This window comes from Saccostrea echinata, unplaced genomic scaffold (genome assembly GCF_033153115.1).
Source record: "Saccostrea echinata isolate AGI-Se365-2 ecotype Australia unplaced genomic scaffold, CSIRO_AGI_Sech_v1 ptg000043l, whole genome shotgun sequence".
Classification (NCBI taxonomy): Eukaryota; Metazoa; Mollusca; class Bivalvia; order Ostreida; family Ostreidae; genus Saccostrea; species Saccostrea echinata.
In genome coordinates this window covers 823,806-846,140 of record NW_026889792.1, presented here as the reverse complement: position 1 = coordinate 846,140, position 22,335 = coordinate 823,806, and the positions used below count along the sequence as shown (strand labels likewise).

General features: G+C 31.2%; 1 protein-coding gene across 1 annotated transcript in view; it reads left to right on the top strand.

Annotated features, from left to right (window-relative positions):
• Positions 1 to 22,335, top strand: part of LOC133201314 (tryptophan 2,3-dioxygenase-like) — a 37,743-nt gene that overhangs the window by 641 nt on the left and 14,767 nt on the right. Inside the window, exons 2-4 of the mRNA XM_061337108.1 lie at positions 21,507 to 21,547; positions 21,653 to 21,743; positions 22,013 to 22,080. Of these exons, the coding sequence (XP_061193092.1) occupies positions 21,509 to 21,547; positions 21,653 to 21,743; positions 22,013 to 22,080 (198 nt within the window). The 5' untranslated portion in view covers positions 21,507 to 21,508. The remainder of the gene's footprint in view (positions 1 to 21,506; positions 21,548 to 21,652; positions 21,744 to 22,012; positions 22,081 to 22,335) is intronic.

Genomic DNA, 22,335 nt, shown 5'->3' with positions numbered 1-22,335 from the left:
AATTTAATATATATACATTTACTTATATGATCAAAGCAAGAGGTGTAAATAAGTTAAGGTATTCGTCTTCCTTATTCTCGGTTATTTGCATGATTATTTGCTGAAAAATAAAGAAAAAGCAAAAATATATATTATTTATTCGATGAGGACCGCTATAATGTTTCAGAAATGTGACTGTTTAGTTTTGTAAAAAGATATTGATTTAATAAAACATCCTTGTTATGTGAAAATCTCCCACTCGCCCCAGGTAGAGTTTATTTCGGTGTTGTGATTTTTTTGATATACGACTACGTGTGTGGATTTATATATATATATATATATATATATATATATCTATATCTATATCTATATATCTATATCTATATCTATATATATGTATCTATATCTATATCTATATATATATATATATATATATATATATATATATATATATATATATATATATATATATATATATATATATATATATATATATATATAATCTCAGACCTTGAAACGCAGATTGATTACAGGTGAAACATTCCATAAACAGCATGTTATTATGTAATAGTTAGTGACATTTGTAAAGTTACCTGAATATGGTATGTGTTGACATGCAATAGGTGAAATTCATTCAAAATTCATAAAAGCATTTGGAAGTAACAAAATATGTGTTCTTCTCTGGCATAAAGAATATTAGTCAAGGTCAGCTGGTCATGGTGATTGTCGTTTCTCTAGCTTGAATGTAGGCGATTTGCATTTTTGCAAAACAAACGTTGTTAATGGAATGTAAAAGGTGAAGGTAACGAATAGTGATCAATCTCATAATTACAGTAGACAAGAGTGTGAACAGGACACAAAGACAGGCCCTTGGAAACACAAGAGGAGGGATCAGGTGCCTAGGAGGAGAAAGCAATCCCTGTCGAATTGAAAATATCGCCTCAGTGAAAGAATTTAACTTAAATTTGTTAGTAATTAAAAGAAAATATAAATAAATGAAAATAAAAATTATAAATAGAAAAAATAAAAATTAAAATCTTTTACAACCCAAATCGAAAGGACGAAATGGTAGCATTTATAAGCCTTTAATTTGATTTAAATGTTTTATCAACATCCAAGTTTTCAAATGATCGAAATACCCCCAGTGGTTTGGTTGCGTTAGTTTTATTATCGATACTATTCCTGAAACTAAATCACACGCAAATAAAACTAGATGCTGTCATGAGACAGTAATACCCGCACTAAGGTGTTTGCCTCTAAATGCACACTCCTTCATATTGGGCCTACTAAGGAAAAAGCAAAAATAATTCTATAATATACACAGTACATATATTCGTAAAATCGAGCATAAAATGCTCAGGTGACCATGTGACCTATGAGCCTCTTATAGGTATTTCCTTTACTTAATTCATTACCAGTCTGAAATAACAGAATTTAATTAATGATGTAAATTAGGTTTTGATAAAAGGGGGGATATAAATTTTTGGCCCATAATTGAACTTTTTAAATTTATTTTCTCAACAACAAATAATATTATTTTAGTACAAAGCGTTTTTAAATAACTTATCAAAATGTGCAAACTTTTTTTTTTAGTATTTAATTAGGCAAAAACCCCCTTAAAAGCCATACCCAATCAATTTTGTCACCCACCCCCCAATTTTCCTGTTTTTGGAAATAGGCCTAGATGGCAAAGTTATGTTAAAAACATCGTTTGTTATGATAATTTAAAATTTGTTCTTATACTGTACCTGTATGTGAACACCTTTTTGAAAATTTCTACATCACATTAGGCTTGCGTCAACCTACTAGTACTAGATTTACCATTATCATTTTTAGATTGCACATGCATTCGGCAAACCTCGGCTGATTCCATCACCTTCATCAAACGTTAGAACGTTAGATAAGGTACGAATCGGCCGAGGTGTGCCGAGTGATTGCACATGGTGCAGTTTGCCTGGTTCCTCTGGCTCTTCCTTGCCAAGGCAGGAGAATCTAATGGTTTAAGGTTATGGACTCCTGGAGGTCATCCCCACTCTATTAATGAACTGGAAATGTTCACAATATGACTACATCAAATTAAATAAAAGTGCATCAATGATAAGATTGCTTGACATTTCATTCATGGATTTGGGTCAACCCATGTACCCTTCTAGAATTAGGAATGAAAATAATTTAAAGAGAGATAGACCATTAAACTATTTGTATATATTCACATTTTTTTTATGGCAAAACAAAGTATTAGTTTGCATACATGAACAAACAGGGGTCTGGGAAGGGGAAGGGGCGAGGGGAAGGAGTTATCTCTTTACGTCTTAATTGTTGAAAACTCCTAAAATGAATGTTAACCTCTAATCCGACTTGTACGTCTTCATTATTTTTAAGTGGTAATGTCACCATATGAGTGAAAAATTCCCGAGAGGGACATTTAACAGCAAACAAACAAATGACTTTAAAAACACAATATACATATACATGTTTATTAGTCAACAGATATACTTCTGGTCATATCTCTAGTTCTCCCTTGAATCAGAAATGATGATATATTTTAAGAATGATTAAGAGTTGAAAAGGTTGTGCATCTTAAAATTGACTAAGCTCTGTGGTTAAATTAGCTATACCAGTTTAGCTTATTTTGCTACTTAAAGCACCTTGATTAACTATTTTTAATCATACTATTTTCTTAAATGTGTAGTTTTTTCAACATGGATACAAGTCGTACATTTTCAGCTTCTTAAAACAATGCATGAAAAAAAAAAAGCTTTTCAAATACTGTAACTCTTTCCAAGTATTTGTGATCATAAGTTTTTAGCTCACTTGAGTTTTTCTGGTTTTCTGATCACATTTTGTCTGTCATCCATCTGTCCGTCTGTAAACTTTTCACATTTTTGTCTTCTTCACTAGAACCACTGGGCCAATTGTAACCAACCTTGCCACAAAGCATCTTCGGGTAAAGGGGATTCAAGATTGTTCAAATGAAGGATCACACCCTCATTCAAGGGGGGATAATCAAGAATTACTGAAAATTTGGTGGTTTCATTTAAAAAAGTCTTATCAAGAACCACTGACTGGGCCCAAAAAGTTGAAACTTTCTTTTACATAGACTTCAAATTATGACCCACTGGGGTAGGGTGGGGCCACATATGGGGATCCAAAGATTTACATAGAAAAATGCAGGGGATTTTTTCCATCATAAATCTTCTTCACAAGAACAGCAGGGCATTATTGTCCCCCGTTTTCGCGAAAGGGACCTAGGGGACATTAAATCTCATTTGTCTGTCAGTCTATCTGTTTGTCAGTCTGTCTGCCTGTCACAATAAATTCAACCTTGGTCATAACTTCTGAATAATAAGAGATAGGACTTTCATATTTCACATGTACATAACCTACAAGAACTTTCTAAATATACTATGATCTTTGAACCCATGACCATGACCTTGAAGTTTGACCTACTTTTCAAAAAAATTAACATTGTTTTAAATTGATCATTTTGAAAGAGAAAAGATAGGGCATTCGTATTATACATGCATATTACCTGTGACAAGATCTTTCTAAATATATCATGACTTTTGACTCTGTGACATTGACCTTTAAGTTTAACCTACTTTTAAAAATGTCTTTACAACTTATAACTTATTTCCTTATAACTTTTGATTGAAAAGAGATAGGACTTTCATATTTGACATGTACATTACCTGTAACAAGATGTTTCTGAGCATGCCATGATTTTTTATCCCTTGACCTTGATGTTTTACCTAATTTTCAAAATTTTTAACTTTGGTGATTACTTTTGAATGACATATGATAGGGCGTGCATTTTTGAAACAATATGCCATAAATAATGGCATCCCATCCATTAAGACACGGAAAGCAGGGGACCCAATTCTTTGAATTTGCTTGTTCGTAATTTTGATAGGGAAACATCCTCATATAGTGTAGATTAAAGTTTTTATGCCCCACCATGTATATGGCCGATGCATATAGTGTTTGTCATGTCCGTCTTACGTCCCCACATCTTTCTGTCTGTCCTTCCGTCTGTCCTTCTGTCGCGCGCTTTGCTTTTAGCTCAGTTCAAAGCTAAGTTTCAAAGAAACTATCCAAGATATTTTTATCAAAATTCATATGCAGATAGATATTAATAAGCGCTATGCAACTGCATCAACATTTTTTTTACCTTGACCTTTCCTTTGACCTTGACTTCACTTTTCTTAAACTAGTGTTTAGCTCAGTTTTAAAGATAACATTAAAGATAGCGCAATCAAACTTCATATGTTGATGCATACTGATGTAGGCTATTCAAATGCATTAAAATTTTTGACCTTGACTTTTCCTTTGACCTTGACTTCACTTTTCTTTAAATTAGTGTTTAGCTTAGTTTTAATGAAATCATTGAAATTACTGTAATCAAACTTCATATGCTGGTACATACTGATGTAAGCTTTTCAACTGCATCAACCTTTTTAACCTTGACCTTTCCTTTGACCTTGACCTCACTTTTCTTAAATTAGTGACTAGATCAGTTTTGAATAAACAATGCAAGATATATTTATCAAACTTCAGAAGCTGATACATACTGCTGAGAGCTATGAATATCATCAACTTTTTCGACCTCGACTTTTCCTTTGACCTTGACCTCAGTTTTTTAAATTAGTGTTTATCTACGTTTTAAGTAAACCATTTATGATATTTTTATCAAACTTCATATGCTAATAGTAAATACATACTGATTTAAGCTTTTCAACTGCATCAACATTTTGACCTCAACCTTTCCTTTGACCTTGACCTCTCTTTTCTTAAATAAGTGTTAAGCTCAGTTTTAAATAAATCATTCAAGATATTTTTATCAAACCTAATATGCTGATATGTATTAGTGAGAGCTATTCAACTGCATTAAAAACTTTTCACCTTGCACTTTCCTGTGACCTTGACCATTTTTCTCTTTCACACTCTATACCCGAACTTTCTTTAGAAAGTGCGGGTATAAATATACATATATTTATATGCAGTTCCTGAAACGCTCTACTTCCCACTTGAACGCAGAGCGCAGATTGCAGAGCGAACGATGAGAGAATGGTGTGTGAACACTGAACGCAGTTTGAAGAACTGTTGGTAAACGATGAACGCTGAGTGAAAGGAGGGCAAGCGCGAACGCAACGTGAACAGTGAACGAACGCAAGATGAATGATTTATTGCGAATGTCTCTGATCTTTTCCTTGCATTTGATGTTTTCTATTGTATTCTGTTGTCAGGTAAAAAAAAACAAACCTAAATATATAAATTTTGGAGTGCCGTCATAAGTATACAATGTTATTTTTTGTTTGTTTGGAATACTTCCAGAACAAATAAATAAACAAATAAATAAATAAAGGTTTCCACATTGTCCTCAAAAAGAAGGTAGATGCACATTATATATGCATATTATTAGTGTTTCTGACAATATTTTCTGCACTTATATATTATGTTTAAATTAAAGCTGTAAAGTCATAGACAATTGATCGCTGGAAAACAAAGTTACAATGTACTGATATCGAACTCCGTAGTAAAAGTAGAGAAAAATATTCTCACGACTGTAAAATAGCTATGTTCGTTCTTATTTGGTCTATAAAACCATTACAAAATACACTGTCAGTATCAAACAAAAATGAAGTTTTATTTTATTTAATTTTTTTTTTTTTGATATATCAGGCAGTGAGAGTAACCAATTGTTTGTAATCAAATCCATTTGTTTTGTACAAAAGTCATAATCGTTCTTTTTTCCTGCTTAAAGTTCACATGAAGTCCAAATGCCTGCCCTGTCAATCAAATTCATTTGACACTTAGCTTTTGTGAATTCTCCTCACGCCGAAGGCGAAGTAATTGAATTTCCAAGAAGTTTGATACATTTTCTTGATCATTTCTAGATCTGATTTCAACATTAAAAAAAAAAAAATTAAAAAAAAAGAATAAACGCATGAATTTAATACACAGTCCCTGCCAATTTAGAAAAAAAAAACACGGCCGGCACCTGCATTTTTAAATACGATTTCTAAATAACTTTGTTAGATGCATGTATGTTTTGAGACTGACATTTTTATGTCACAAAACGCATTAATATCTTGTTTGATGTTAATTAAAATATGCTGCAAATACTGACTAAGGGGCTTATTCAGGGAAAAAAAAGGGGAGGGTCTCTTAATTAAATCGAATAGCAAACATTTATAGGTACAGTGTACGAAGGGATTTTTTCTCTCTCTATCAATGTCTTTGACATAACAAAATATTGCGGCGCTTCAAGTATCTGTATATTGTCGTATTTCAATTTAATCTTTCAATCGTTTTAAATAAATATACTAACAACATCATTTATTTTGGAGATTAATTAAATTAATAACATAGTAATTAAGTTTTAATAAAGATATTAACCTTTGTAGATTATTTTTTAAAGAAAATAATGATTCTTTAAACACGATCTGTTAATTATTATATTCCTAAACCTGTAAACTCTTTCATTAACGTTCCTTGTCCCTTTAAAAACGACCAATCGTTTTACTTTGATGTTCCGAATGACATTGAAGACTGAACGATGAGTGAATGCTGAACGAAAGGTGAATGCAAACTGAACGAACGGTGAACACGCTGAACGTTTAGTGAACGGTGAACGCAAGCGGTTGGTGAACGCTGAAGGCAAAACTATGAACGGTGAGCGCACTAATGATTGCAAAAGTCATAGACATTCTTATATCCGAGGTTGATATTAAAAAGATGTTTGAGTTTATCATTGATATTATCCGTGTAATCATTGGAGACCTGGTCTTCCAACTAATTGTAGGAATTCCCATCGTACTGATTTTGCCTCATTTTAAGCAGACCTATTTTTGTATTTTTATGAAGCAGAATATATTAAAAAAATACTTGAAAGGAAGAAGTCTTACGACATTTAGATTTATCGACGACGTTTGATCAATTAGCAATATTCGGTTTCATTGCTATGTTAACGAGCACAAAAAAAAAAAAAAAAAAAAAAAAAAAAAAAAAAAAAAAAAATGTACATAACTACAAATAAATTAATAAATGAAATTGCCGTCCCAAATTATACATTGAATCGAATTAAGTAAAACGGTAATGCAACAACGTCTTTTATACCAAACAAGTTTTATTTATTCAAATGCAACAATTAAAAATAATTGTATCAGTCCGTGTCATTTTGTCCTTATTAAGAAGGCATTCTTTAATCTACCTGTTCCCTATCACTTAACCTGCCACCCAGTGTTCACTCCGTTTTCGGAATTTATTTTTAGGTGATATACTTAAATTTAAATATATTTAAATTTTGAGATTCTAAAGCAAACCAAATTTAGGTCTGTTTAACAGTTACTTTTTGTTTTACGTTCTTGATATGAATGATTATTACTTCATCTCTTTATTATTTGATACACATGATACACATGATTGTATTATAAATTAATAGTTTCTTAAAAAGGATGTATCCTGTCAACCGCCAGCTGTTTGTTTTTATTAATGATTTTAACTTGGCAATTAATTATGTCACTTTAAGACACTCTCAACAAATTCAAACTACTCTATATCCTACAATGTGTACAACATATTCTATCAAAATGCACTTTTTAATGCGTTTTCTCAATCTCATTGAGAGATTAAATATGTTGATTAAAATTAATAAACTTCATAGAATTAGATATTTTAAGCTTAGGATATAATTGTATTTGTTGGTACAAAAACATTGAAGTCTTTGAAACATTGCCAATGAATTCGTCTGGTAGAAAAAAAAAATCATCATGTGGTAAAAATTTCAGACCTTAGAACACAGACACAAACTTGTGATATCTATTACAGGTGAAACATTCCATATAATGCATGTTATTATGTAATTAAACTCCATAGTTCATGACATTTGTAAAGTTACCTGAAAAGATATGTCTTGACATGCATTAGTTGGAATTCATTCAAAAAGATAAAATCACATGGAAGCAACAAAATCTCTGTTATTCTCTTACATAAAAATATCAGTCAAGGCCAGCTGATCATGGTGATTGTAATTTCTCAAGCTTGTTTTGGTTTCAGAAATAAAGGAGAAGATATTCAGTGGTTGGTAATATAAGTACAGTTAAGATGGCCCTAGTTTAGTCGAATAGGGCAAAACACTTCGTAGTACGGAAGCCTATACGGATTCTACACTTGTGTTATAACTTGTATATTGTCTTATCTTTTGGTGTTTTTATATATAAAGTGCTATGGTTTCATATTTACGAGGGTCATTCAAAAAATACGTAGGCAATGTCCCTTATCATCATATTATTTTTAAAAGATTTAAGATCAATACATTTTCATATGTAAAAACATTTATTTTGTCGATGTGTAAAGTTTCAATCCGTTTAATTAAATGGAACTCATGTACGTATACGCTACTAGATTTTAAAAGCAACATGTTTTGTCACCAAAGAGAACGCTTATCATCATTATAACATCAAATCAACGTAGAAAAAGTTTCTCAACTTATCTGCCTTTTCACTTCACACACGGTTTTTATGGTCTTACCCATTCATAAAAACGTATCCAGAACACTTGACACTTAGTTTGCCAACAATTGTTCGAGTAGCTGAAGTTAGACTGTCAGTGTTTTCCAATTCATTACTGTGTAACTCCCCGTACGAAACAGTCCGGGCGGCTTAGACACGGCTCAGGCACGGATTCCCTTTCCAGAAACCCGTGCTTTTAGCATTCCTGCTCCTATGTAAAATATGTATGGAAAGCCGTGCCTAAAAGTGGTCGAGGCACGGACACGGCACGGGATATTGGCCGAATTATTTAAATTAGATCACACGGTTTTACAAAACCCGTGTCAGAAAGCCGTGCTAGTTTCCATATATGAACTCACGGATTCTGTAAACCCGTGTCCTTTTCCATATATGGAGACAGGGATTTTTGGGAACCCGTGTCAAAAAAGCCGTGTGACATACCATATATGGAGTCACGGGATCTGTGCATTTGTTTAGATCTAGGTCAGGGCCTTTAGAGAATCTCCTGATGCAACTGTAGATGCCAAAATGGTGACTGAAACCAAACTTCACAATGCTTTACATTATTTTTATGCTTAGTTTTAGAATTTTAAAAGTTAAAAATCTTACATGAATGTGTCCATTTACTTTCTGTTAAGTGTTAAAAATTTACTTTATCAGTGACAAGTCATTCAAATAAACAAAGACTATTTCATCAGGTTCATTGTCAACATTGCAATACAGAAATTTCATGAAAAATGAAAATGACTTATTTATTCTATATTACACTTACTGCATTTAGTTCAAAAGTGATGAAATCATTCCAGACTGACATAAATACAATTCCAACTGACATGTATTAGTTAAATATCCTTTAACTATAGTAAAAAAGACACATTCTTAGCTCATGACCATGAATCCCTCCAATTTAATATTCAAATAAAGGAAGTTATGATTGAGCATGCTCAGTAAAAAGCCGTGAGATATAAATAAATAGTTTGAAGCAAAACCCGCTTGAGTTAAAAACCGTCTCTCTGGGACACGGATTCCGTGCCTCCACACGGGTTTCTGTGAGCGAGGATTCCTCACTTTCAGACTCGGAATCCGTGTCCGTGTCTTGGACATGCAGAACCCGTACGGCTTTTTAAAAACCCGTGCGGGTTCCGTGCCTTAGCCGTGCCCAAGCCGTGCCTATTCCGCCTCGAACTTTCGAACGGGTCAGCTTACATAAGTTCCACAATAGTGGACATCACATTTCATGACTTTACTAACTCTTTTGATCAGATTTTTAACAATAAACTGTTTTTTCGCAGACCGCCAATTGTCCGATTCAAAGGGTCTGCCTCTCAAGAACTATTTTTTTATATACAAATTTTAAAGCACAGTTCATTTTTGATATATTTCTGGTTCCTCCAGCATTTATTAGAAGTATGACTATAGAAATTATAAAGTCTATAATTAATAAATAATTGAATTTTGAATCTGCTCCGTGATCCCATTGTCCCTGTCTTAAATCTTTGATAATTTTGATAAATATGAAGATATATTCCAATTTTTTTAACTCAAATTATTTGAATGTATTGCTAAAACATGTGTATAAAATTTTGTTTTATAAGACGTTAAATAAAAAAAAAAGTTACGACAAAAGTTTCCGAGTGTTTTGAATGACCCTCTTATATGCGTTTTTTGCATATTATTTAGGTATTTTTATATAATTTAAAGCACCTTCTTTATTTCATTGATTTTATTGCTATTAATTGTATCGACTAAAAAAACCCATTGATCTGAAAATATTGAACTAAGCATGATATTTAAAGATATCGATAAAGTTATCTCAACAAGCAACAATAAAAATATAAGTATAGTTATCATATCGATATAAATATGCTACTTTTTTCAAGGAGAAAATTGTGAAAACTCTAACAAAAAATACTACAGCAAACTATAGTTTACTATAGTCAACTATTATTTACTACAGTAATTAAAGTTTCAAAGTTATCATTATAGCAAATCAAAGTTTTCAAAGTTATCACCAAAGTGTGATAGTGATCACTTCAGTAATCAAAGTTTTCAAAGTTATCACTATAGTGTCATAGTGATCACTATATTAATCAAAGTTTTCAAAGTTATCACTTAAGTGTCATAGTGATCACTATAGTAAATCAATGTTTTCAAAGTTATCACTATAGTTAACCATAGTTTCCAAAGCTATCACAATAGTAAATCAAAGTGTCAAAGTGATCACTGTGCTTAATCAAAGTTAAAGATTTATCACAAATGTATATAATGTTTTGTGATAAAAGTCTCAATCAATTTTAATTACATTAATTGTACAACTTAGATAACATCCAGTTTTGCAGATTTTCTCATTTTACCAAAGTTATTTGTTGATGTGTTGTATTTCAAATAATTCCATGCACGTTGCATCAGTACAGTTTATTTTGAATTTTATTTTTAGCCATTCTTTTTGAAACCTCATGTTTTTCAATGACTGCTACAGGCTAAACATTTCTAAAATGACTATTGTTTTGCTTTTGTTTTACTTGGTCTTTTTATATTATTAAATCACATTATATTTATAGCATTAAGAAAATATAACAAGATTATATAGTTATAAGAGAGGTTTAGCGAGCTCAATTGTACGTGTACTTGTAAACTACAAGTCGGAATTACAAGTACACGTGAACATTATTCTTCTTGTTTAGCAATGTCTAAAGTGTACGTGTACTTGTAAGTGTTTTAAAAGTAGAAGTACTTATCATTAATAATCGTTAGAAAGCACATGAAATATATTATGTATACCAATGTTTTTTTTAAATGAATATATGCATATATTTATAAAAATAATTTGAAAAGTTCTCTTTAGTATAATTTTAATCCGTCAAAGCCTGTTTTTAAAATCTAGATGTTGTGTATTTAACACTCTTTATAATTTTACTTTTCATTCACAGACGTTTGAATTAGTTCTTTATATCAGTATTTGCATCAAATCTTCAGGTTTTACTTTAGTCTTAATATGTGTAATAAAATAGGTAACAAGTTTTGGAAAGAGGTTTTACTTAACTAGGTAAAAATCATTGACTCTGGTCGTCGAAATAATATGTAAATTCTTCGACCAGGTCTTCCAACAATCTATTTGGAATTGCCATGGGTACTAATTGCGCCCCGTTATCAGCAGACCTTTTTTGTATTCATATGAAGCAGAATTTGTCCAAAATCTTATACGTGAAAAGAAGAAAACACTTGCTGTGGCCTTCAACTCGACATTTAGATATATCGACGACGTATTGTCAATTAACAATTGTTATTTCAATTCTTATGTCGATACGATATATCCCGGTGGGCTTGAGATAAAAGATACTACAGAGTCTGACACATCTGTTTCATATTTGGTCATTTTATGTTACTTAAAAAGGACGTTAATGGTAATCTAACAACCAAGCTTTATGATAAACGTGATGACTTAAACTTTTCAATCGTCAACTTCCCTTACTTATGCAGCAATATACCTTCATCACCTGCATACGGGGTTTATATCTCTCAATTGATTCGATACGCAAGAGGATGCTCTACGTATGTACAATTTCTAAAACGAGGTAAATTATTGACAAACAAGTTGATGAAACAAGAATATCAGCAGTCTCTTTTAAAGTCATCAGTTCTATGGTCGAAACAATGACGTTGTCAGCAAATACAATCTATCATTGAGTCAAATGCTGACTGACGTTTTTCATACTAATTGTTAGGCCATTATTTACACACTGAATTGTCGACGGATTTTTCCGTTATTTCCCGATCATGACAAGGAACACACGGCGGGTGTGACCGGTCGGCAGGGGATGCTCACTCCTCAATGGCACCTGATCCCACCTCTGATGTTTTGGAGGTCCGTGTTCGCTCTGCACCTATTTTGTAATGTTTAATGGACTTTTGAGCTTGAATACTGTTCGTTATCTCCGTATATTTCATTCATGAACATATATGGTTTAATCCAAGAATTAAAATGAACAACTCATCTATTTTTTTGAAAGGTTATTTTGGTACAGGCTTTGTTTTTGTAAGAGATCTGTGAAAGTTTGTAAGCCTTGTAACCCCACAAATCTAAAAACAAATTTTGTAGAATATGCAGGTTTTAAAGTAGTTGTTTGAAAAATATTGAAAAGTATTGATCTTGAAAAAAGAGAAGAAAATAGACCCTTTATCCTTAATTCGCTTTATATTTTTTATAAAAGTACAAAGATATGTACAGTTTACTCATTAAGAAGAAAAAGGAAACAACTAAGGTACTAGAAAAATGGAAAAATAATGGAATATTTTTTGACGGTATAAACTGGAACAAAATATTCGATTTCCTTTAGTGGTAACAATAGAAGCAAAATTTCAGTGGATGCAATTTCAAATTCTGCATAGAATTATTGCAACAAATAAATACCTTTATAAACTCAAACTAATTGATTCATCTGCATGTTCCTTTTGTAAACAAGATATTGAGGCGATTGAACATTTATTTTTTGAGTGTTTCCGTGTTAAAAAAAATGGTGTGTCACTCCTCCATGGCACCTGATACCACCTCTGATGTCTTAGAGGTCAGTGTTTGCTCTGCTCCTATTTTGTAATGTTTAATGGACTTTTGAGCTCGAATACTGTTCGTTATCTCCACACATTTCATTGAGGAGTGGTTTATAAATAAATTTCATTTTATCATTAATTTTGATAGAAAGGATATACTTTTTGGCAAATTCAATGATGAAAGCATGTTTAGACAATACAATATATAACTGTTTACTGTTAAACAATTTATTTTTGCTAGTATGTTTAAAAATGTGCCTAAACTAAGTATCTCAGTGCTAGAAAATATTGTGGATAGAATATTAGTTGAAAAAGTTATACTTTTAAGAAACTGTAAATTTTCAGAATATGAAAAATACTGGAAAACTATTTGTGGTATGCTATAATGTATTCATTTTTACCAAGTTTATATACAAATGTACAAGTAAGTTAAAATACTTAATACTGTTTCCCCACCCCACTTTTTGTACTTACCTCCTTTTCACCCCTTTCTCCTTCCCTTTTTTTAAAAATTTTATTTCTGTATATAAAGCTTTCACAGTGAAGATTCATTTAAATGTACAACATGTCATATATAATTTCAGTTTGATTTTGAAATGCAACATACATTTACTACAAAGAAAATGTGTAATATGAATTATTAGGAAGTAGAAATGAAAGTGTGTATTGAATGTTAATTGATGTATTGTACAGTCTGTATATGTGAGAGAACAGATAAAATCTATGAATTAAAAAAAATCTTCAGGTTTTAGAAGAACACACACTTTTAATGAAATCAAGAGCGGATACTCTTCTAAGTTAAGGAAGGCCAGAGTTCATATTTGTGATGCACCGTATGGGACGTTTCATTGTAACGTCATAAAAAATTTAACAAGCAACAAAAATCGTTATACAATGATGCGTAAATAACAACTTGCATTCATTTACTTTATCAATTATTTATAAAAGCTTGTAAAATCACAATATTTGATAGCAATACTGCCGAGTTATTAGAAGCAAATCTTGTGTCATAAATGACGTCACTAGCCTTGACTTGACGCAGTACAGGTGATTCAGAAGAGTGGATCCATTGGTTTAATAATTACAAAAATGTTTAAATTAATATAAAACCATCGCCAATGTTCAAATCTAGTCAATAGAACCAAAAGGAAAAAATTAATTTAAATCAATAATGTAGATTATTAATGTTTCTAGATGCTATGGAGATGCACAAAGACAGAGAATGTAAAGAATATCGCTTACACGATACGTGTATACCTGATTAACCTAAAAAATGCAAGGGCATAGACTAGACTGTTTCAGCTGAAATATGGAATATCAATTGCTTATATCATGTATATTTTGAAAAGTGCTGGGAGCTGATTCTGGTCGGCATAACATTATTTTCATGACAGAATTTAAGCGAAGTGGAAATTTTGAGCTATTATACGCATTTTCGACAAAATTTCGAATCTTTCTGAAACAGCTCAAAGTAGCTCCCAGCACTTTTTGGGAAGCCGATATGAATCTTTTTTTAATATGTATCAATTTTTTTCTTCCAAAAAATGCGTATGCCCTTGCACTAGCCTCATTTTCTAAATTCAGCAGAACAATTCTATTTTTATACCAGTCACGTGACACACAGCTGATACATGCAATGTAACTTCTACTAGGGTGAATTCACCATGCATCGGACACCCTCGCACTTCAACATGTTCTAGCGATATCACTACCGACCAAATATTATCAAAATGGAACTTAACATGTAGTATGTGGTTAAAATATAAATTTTTGACACAATCGTGCCCTATTTATTAAGAAAATATCATCAAAATCGATTTTTTCGAAATAAGTCAGAATTTACCATGGATCGGACAATATTCACCATGCATCGGACATACGATATTTAAACCAGAAAAATATCATACCCTGATCTTGGTGCTTTAAAATTAGTGATATCGAAACATTTTTATCATTTATTTAAAAATTAACCTTCTAATTAAATTTGAATGACTATTTCGATCCACAAATATGAAGAGATTTTAGTTGCATCACATCGCCTTAGAAAGGCTTTACAATGCTAGTAATATGGCAACTCGCGCCTTTGTCTCGTGGGTTATAATCATCTAGTTTAAAGAAATAAATTGAGTCCACTTCTAGTTGTCATATATCGATAATTTGTATTTCCACTGAAAATTTAGAGTTTCTATTTTCTATTTCCGTAAAAAACAGCTGTCATTTGGGTTTTTACATGAAAATGGAAGTGATTACCCATGCATCAGAAAGTGTCCGGTGCATGGTTGATTTGTGTCCGATGTACGGTGAAATAAACATACTAGTTAAAAACAACTCTAAAATATATTATACAAACATTCAAGTAAAATTTTTGAAAAATTTCTGTAATATTATCAATCATTGGCAAATTTTACCACAGTCCGACCCGTTCCGTTGACGTCTATTTAAAAGAACGACAACTCTAAAAGTTGCAAAATCGTAAAATTTTGGTTACTCCCCTTTGATGATGCAAAATATGACGTAATTTCAAGGCAATTCTTGTGGTATTTTTATCACAACATGAAAATAAAAATCGACATCATTAAAAAGTTTAATTCTTCATCTTTAAGACAGAAACAAGTAAAAACACGGGGAGACTCTGGTTAAATGAAAGTTTATTGCTTGAAGTTGTACGAAGCAAGGTACATGTATGTGTCCGATGCATGGTTAACTCACCTTAAGTAAGTCACAAACCTATCCATTATGGATATCTATATTACTTTCCTACATGTTTACAGTTATTTTGTGACAAAGATTTTTAAAAATAATACCTATTAAGAATGTACTATGATCGCATTTTCTATTTCCTTCCTTAACATAGCTGAGTAAGGAACCATAAGCTACAAGTTTGGACTTACGTGTTCTGGGCAATTTACACGTAAGTGGATATGTGTAGAATTTCGTCAATAGCAAAATAGAGGACGTAATGCACAGAGTCTGGGGAAATTCCCTGCTACACGTACACGTTGGCTTGCTAAATCTCTCTATTATCATCTTATATACAACGATATGAAGTATATTAGAATGATAACCATAGTAAATCAAAGTTTACACAGTGATCACTAAAGTATTTAAAATATTTCATAGTTTTCACAATAGTGTCATATTAATCACTATAGTTAATCAAAGTTTTCATAGTTATTACTATAGTGTCATAGTGATCACTATAGTAAATCAATGTTATCATAGTCATCACTTTAGTAAATCAAAGTGTCAAAGTGATCTATAGTTTGCATGCGCGCGAATTCCCAGAAAACGTCATTTCACTCGTTTATTTATTGACAGTATATGTACATTGTACCATGTATAAAGTGTCAAATATTTGCTATATGATTATAAAGAGACTCGTAAAAGTTTTGAAGAGTAAGTGTTGAGAGAGACATGAGCAGTTAGAGTGTCCCCAATGACGCAAATGTCAACTAACATCCTAATTAATAAAAAATCAAATATATGCAAGTCTAGTAAATGTTTTATAAATTTATTAGTAATTATAATCATCAATGTTTTTTTGACATAAATAAATATATGCCTACAAAATAAACATAATAATGTGATTAGTAAGATAATGTAGGACAGCCCCCTTATGGTTTCAATGCTTTATTCATTAATACATATTCGTGAATACATCGAAAGTAACAATATGAGGGTTGTCCCAGAAATACGCGAACATTTTCAATATCTTTTGTTTCACTAATACTATAAAGTTAAAAATTTACATACATCATTATCAACATTTTTTTATAATGCATAAAAATTTCAATGAAATATCTCTGTAAATAACAATTACCTCTCAGGTAAACGCATCTTACAAATCAGTTGTTGGTGCAACACTGACGTCAAAATGTAGCTCGTGGCGTTTGTGAATTTGTTCTGGAAATGTGCTTCTGATAAAATTCGTTTAAGGGTGAATTCAAAAAAATGACCACCAAACTGAATTTTTTTGGCAAAATTCAACTATTTATAACATATTTTTCACTTATATCATCATATTGCAAATGCATTCTAGTTTAAAATCCTGAAGTGGCAATAGAATAGACAATTGGATTAAAAAGTTTCAGAATTTTTATTGGTAAAATTTCTTTTGAAAAAAGAAAATATCATTACACATTAAAAGACTTTCTAAAATACATAATCACAAGAAATTATAGTTTTTTATGCTTCAAAATGGTAAAAGGGGTATAAATGATTAAATCTAGACCTTGAATGAGTATCTTCTCTTGTACATGTGACAAAAAATTGGCTTTTTGATTGTTATTTTACATTATTTTTTCAATTCTGGTTTGAAAAGTTTTAATATGAAAAAAATATGAAGCAATTAAATTCCCCAAAATTCACTTTTTTGTCCGTTCAAGTCAATTCTTTAAATCTAAGCCAAAAAAGAATTCTTATATACGAGTTCTCTTACGAAGAATACTAGATTTTGAAGTGAGCCTATTTTACATTATTGTGTTGCACTCCTGACATCTGATATGTATTTTATTTAACGTTATTTTAAAAATTATAACACACAATAACCCATTCTTAATTTGTAAATCAATTTGTCGTGTTGATATTTTTCATCGTTTACAGCAGTTTTTTCCTATTTTGAAGACCTTAAGACATGATTATTTGCAAAGTGTAATATATATAGATTGTATTTAAAATATATGTGAAATGATGAAAACTATTCCCTGAATGGACTGTAAAATTTCTGTAATTTGTTGATAGACATAGTGTTTTGAACATCAAATAGTACCAAGCATTTTTTTTTTCAACTTAATTTTTAGTCAAGATAGTTAAAAAGCATCGGTAATTATGAAGCAGTTTTGTTGCACTCCTGACTGCAGTAAAGTTTAAAATTAAAACCATAGAACACAGAAATTCATAAAGTGTTGGCAACATCAAGTGGTAATGAAATTGTGCAATACTTATAGTCCAATACTTCATAATTAAAACAGATGAAAGTATTTAAAATTCGCATTTTATCTGGAATTATACCCTATTTTATGCCAAAAAACTAGCTTAAATGTTTATTTAGAAGATAAAATATATTTTAAAGCATATTTTCCTTTAGAAGACAAACACAGTAACTCAACAGAAAAATTCTACTCATCATTTTTTCTTTATTTTTATTTTTATTGGATGATTTATAATTCTAACATATTTGTTGCACTCCTGACCAAAAGCATTGGGGCCTTTAAAGTAGAATTGTGAAGTGAAAATTACATAAGAACTTGTTCTGTTGTTTCAGTGAAGTTGAGGAGGAATTACTCGAATTTTATGACAATGTTTTAGTGTGTTTATTTTTAACGTTCATTAAAAAATCACAAAAAAGATAAAAACACATCTGAATTGATAAAATTGAAAAAGGAAGGATTTTAATAATAAAACTGTCAATAACTTAGCATTAAATTATACAAAAAGATCATTATTAATTAATGAATACTTCTAAGCATGAATAGAAGTCTTTTCGTCACACAACTTGAATCTTTAAAAAAAATGTGTTGCACTCCTGACCATAGAAATATGGATCTGAAGCACAGACAGATCCTGTAATTGATAAATCTATTTGGTAAAAATGTTCTTTGTGTCTTTCTTTTCCAAAATAAAAATCAGAAAATCATATAATGATAATAGTTTTTTCATGCTTGGGAGCAAAACATCAAATGTTGCACTCCTGACATTTTTGGGTATGCACATATACTTGACTCTCATTAACGCTGCTTGTGATTTATATAACATTTTTAAGTTCTAAAATGTATATCAGTTATTATTTTACACTTCCAAAATTCTTTTTGTCTTAATTTTCTATCAGAATTTTACAATTGATGTTTTTTTGGCAACACTACATTTTTTCTGTTGCACTCCTGACATGGTATAACATTTTTTTAAACATCAGCCATGACCACAACCTGATTAAACAAAAGTTATGACAGTCCACATTTGAAGCTCAATACTTTGAATATTGTCAAGAAAGTCTTTATTTTCAACATGAAGCATTATTTTTTATTTCACAGATCTCCAAAAAATATTGAAATTTCAAAATGTCACAAAAAGGTGTTGCACTCCTGACAATTTTAGCATCATTTTTGGGCATAACTTTTTTGTTAATTGAGATATCAACGAGATATTTGGCAGGTATTTAGACACTATCTAAAGACATATGCTGAGACATAGAAATCTATTTTCATTGCCTGTGTTTTTAGTGTGGGTTGATAAATATGCGTTTGGTCATTTTTTTTTAATTTACCCTTAAGCAAAATTCGGCACTGTATCTAAATTTCTTTATTTACCAAGTTATACATCTCAAATACTAGTGATACCAAAAGATTTTCGCATTGTTGAACGGCGGCCTTCACTTAGGCCTATGACGTCCCGCTCTTGACTTTCAGTTTGTCTTTGTTTTTGTTGGCCTACAAAACGCCTCTTCTATCGGATAACCAGTCAAGCCATCCTTAAGCTCTTCAACTAGTGATTGGCCTGTGTCCGAAATTTATGTGTTTGTTTTTTCATCGTTATTATCTCTTTTATCGTATGGACAGGAGTCATATCCCACTCAACAGTACTGCTTAAGAATTTCGTGCTCCATATCATCGCCAAACGTCACCATTTTGGACAATATCTAATGAAAAGTGTTTTGGCATATAACGTCATACATGTATATATGTCAATAATGAAGTCAAATTAATGATTTCTTCTACACGAGTACACTAGATTAAAGAGTTTTTATGGAGGTAAGTTTTGTGACATTATATTTCCGTACAGCCTGGTAATAAAGAAAACTTCATTGACAATGCTACATTTAAAAGTAAATAAAAAAAATGCCCTGCGCCGACCACCGACATTTAACACACTTTAAATGCTGTTGTTATATACTTATGACATCATAAGCCTAAAATATTTTGTCAAAGTACCGAAAATATCATTTATCAACAATCTGCAAAAATTATTACTTTTGGTTGAATAGTTTCTGAAATATTCAAAAAGGTTGCGTTTTTCTTGGACAACCCTCGTATTATATAGGTGACACTGGCTATGTAAAATCCGTAAATGTTTGATGTTTCATCACCATGTGGTTAACATAGGATCCGCCACACAGACATGAACATCGACACTCTTGACACCCCAACCCCCACCGCCCCCTTCACTCAAAAAATATAAAAAGTGAATCATAACAGAATATCAGATGAAATGTTAAAATCAGAAGAACATATCTAACTTCTTATTGTTAATAAAGATGTTATATCATTTTTGCTTCATTGCGGACAATCTGCATAAGCTTAGTCACAAAGTGAAATGAAAGGAGGTTGGTGTCAACCAAGTAAAATATCGGAATTTTACAAGCAAAAAAGAGATCTGACAATCTAGCTAGGAGCAATATCCATTATTTTCTGGAAATATTTATTACTCAGATCAAGAAAGCCGGAAGATGGGGCACAAAGATGCTCTTGCCCCTCTCCCTCCTGAAAAGTGGTGGTCGGGACATTATTCACTAAGATTAAGCCTATGATCTAACTGTTTATGTCTCCCCACCCCCATCCCCTTCTTCAAAACATTTCTGAATCTCAAAAATAATATATGTAAAACACTTATCCCATACGATAGCATATACATTCTACAGGTGCTGTCTCTGAATCGAAAGTGACGTGACCTTTTATTAGAAATCCCTCTCCCGCGAAGTTAGTTCAATATTTTCCCACAGGTTTAATTTGAAGATTATAAACAGTTGTAAAGAAATCCAGACTCCCATGAAATGCGTCCGGTCTGTCGGATGTAACTTTGTTAATACATAATGTTTGGTAATTTAGTAGGAGTGCTAGTTTTTTTTTCTGTTTCCTTTGTTTTTATGACTTCTGAACTTTTTTTCTTTGTCCTGAGAAAGGAACAGGGCGTCCCGAAAATTTGACAATTTCTATTGTTCGTGTAGTTGGTCATTTTTAGTGCTTTATATAAATTTCAATCTTTGACCTTATATCTATTTAGAAGATCGGACACTTAGGATATACAGTGTTGATGGTTTGTTTTAGTGCTTTCTATATATATATATATATATATATATATATATATATATATATATATATATATATATATATATATATATATATATAGTTACATATCGAATTTTTACCATATCGTAATGATTAAATCTCTTGCTTTGAACAATATCTTCAAATCAATATTTTTTAAGTCAAGATATAACTTATAGCAATAAAATCAATCAAATAAAAGAAGATGCCTTCATTATTTTCAAACACCTAGATACAATTCAAAATATATGTATAAATAAGGAGTTAAAGCCACTTTATATATAAATATATATGTATATATAAATATATATATATATAAGACAATAACAAATAAAACGATGAAAAATTATAACACAGCAAGCGTAGAGACCTGTACGCTTCCGTATCGTAGTCCCTTATCCCATGAGTTTTGTCTTTTTTATTTCAGACATGTCAGACAGAGAAGTTACTTACGACAGTTATCTTGCTGTAAGTTTTAAATTTAGATAAATCATTAGTATTGTCGAAATTCTGATGCTGATATCTTTCCTTTACTGCCAATAAGAATCAAATGTTGTTCAATGTGTATTTCAGCTGGATCGGTTGCTCCATTGTCAGGAACTCGAGAGCGAAAAGGCTGGAGGAAAAGTTCATGACGAGCACCTTTTCATTATTGTTCACCAAGGTTTATCTGCAAAATTTCCAATTTTTTATTCAGAGATATGCTGAAAACAATATATATGTAATGATTATCTCACATGGATTTTAAGAATTTTAATGTTAGTAATTTCATGCATTATTGAGTATAAGATCCCAATTAATGGGTTAAAAGAGTCGAGTATTTGATTTGCAATTAGGTGAAGAAATGACAGAATCTCATTAAAAGTAGTGAACAAGTATGGTATTGGTATGAACCAAAATTTAAAAAAATGTAAATCTTTTAATTTTTTGCAGCATTCGAGCTTTGGTTTAAACAAATCCGTGAAGATCTCCATTCTATTATAGAGACATTTCAAAAATCTGTAAGTTTACTCCTTTCATAAAGCAATAATATGATCCAATCCAAGTTTAGTCTTAATTGAAATACACGAGTTGTTATTAATCCCTAGATAATTTCTTTTGATTTTTTTCCCGTAAAATTAAATGTCAAGTACATAGTTTAAGAAATATAATGTAAAAGATTTCGCTTTATGTCTACTGAAAAGTAGAGTGAAGATAGTCAAATTAAGGCATGCAAACGGTGGTCAAAGCCAAGTTCAGATTCTGTTTTTTATCAT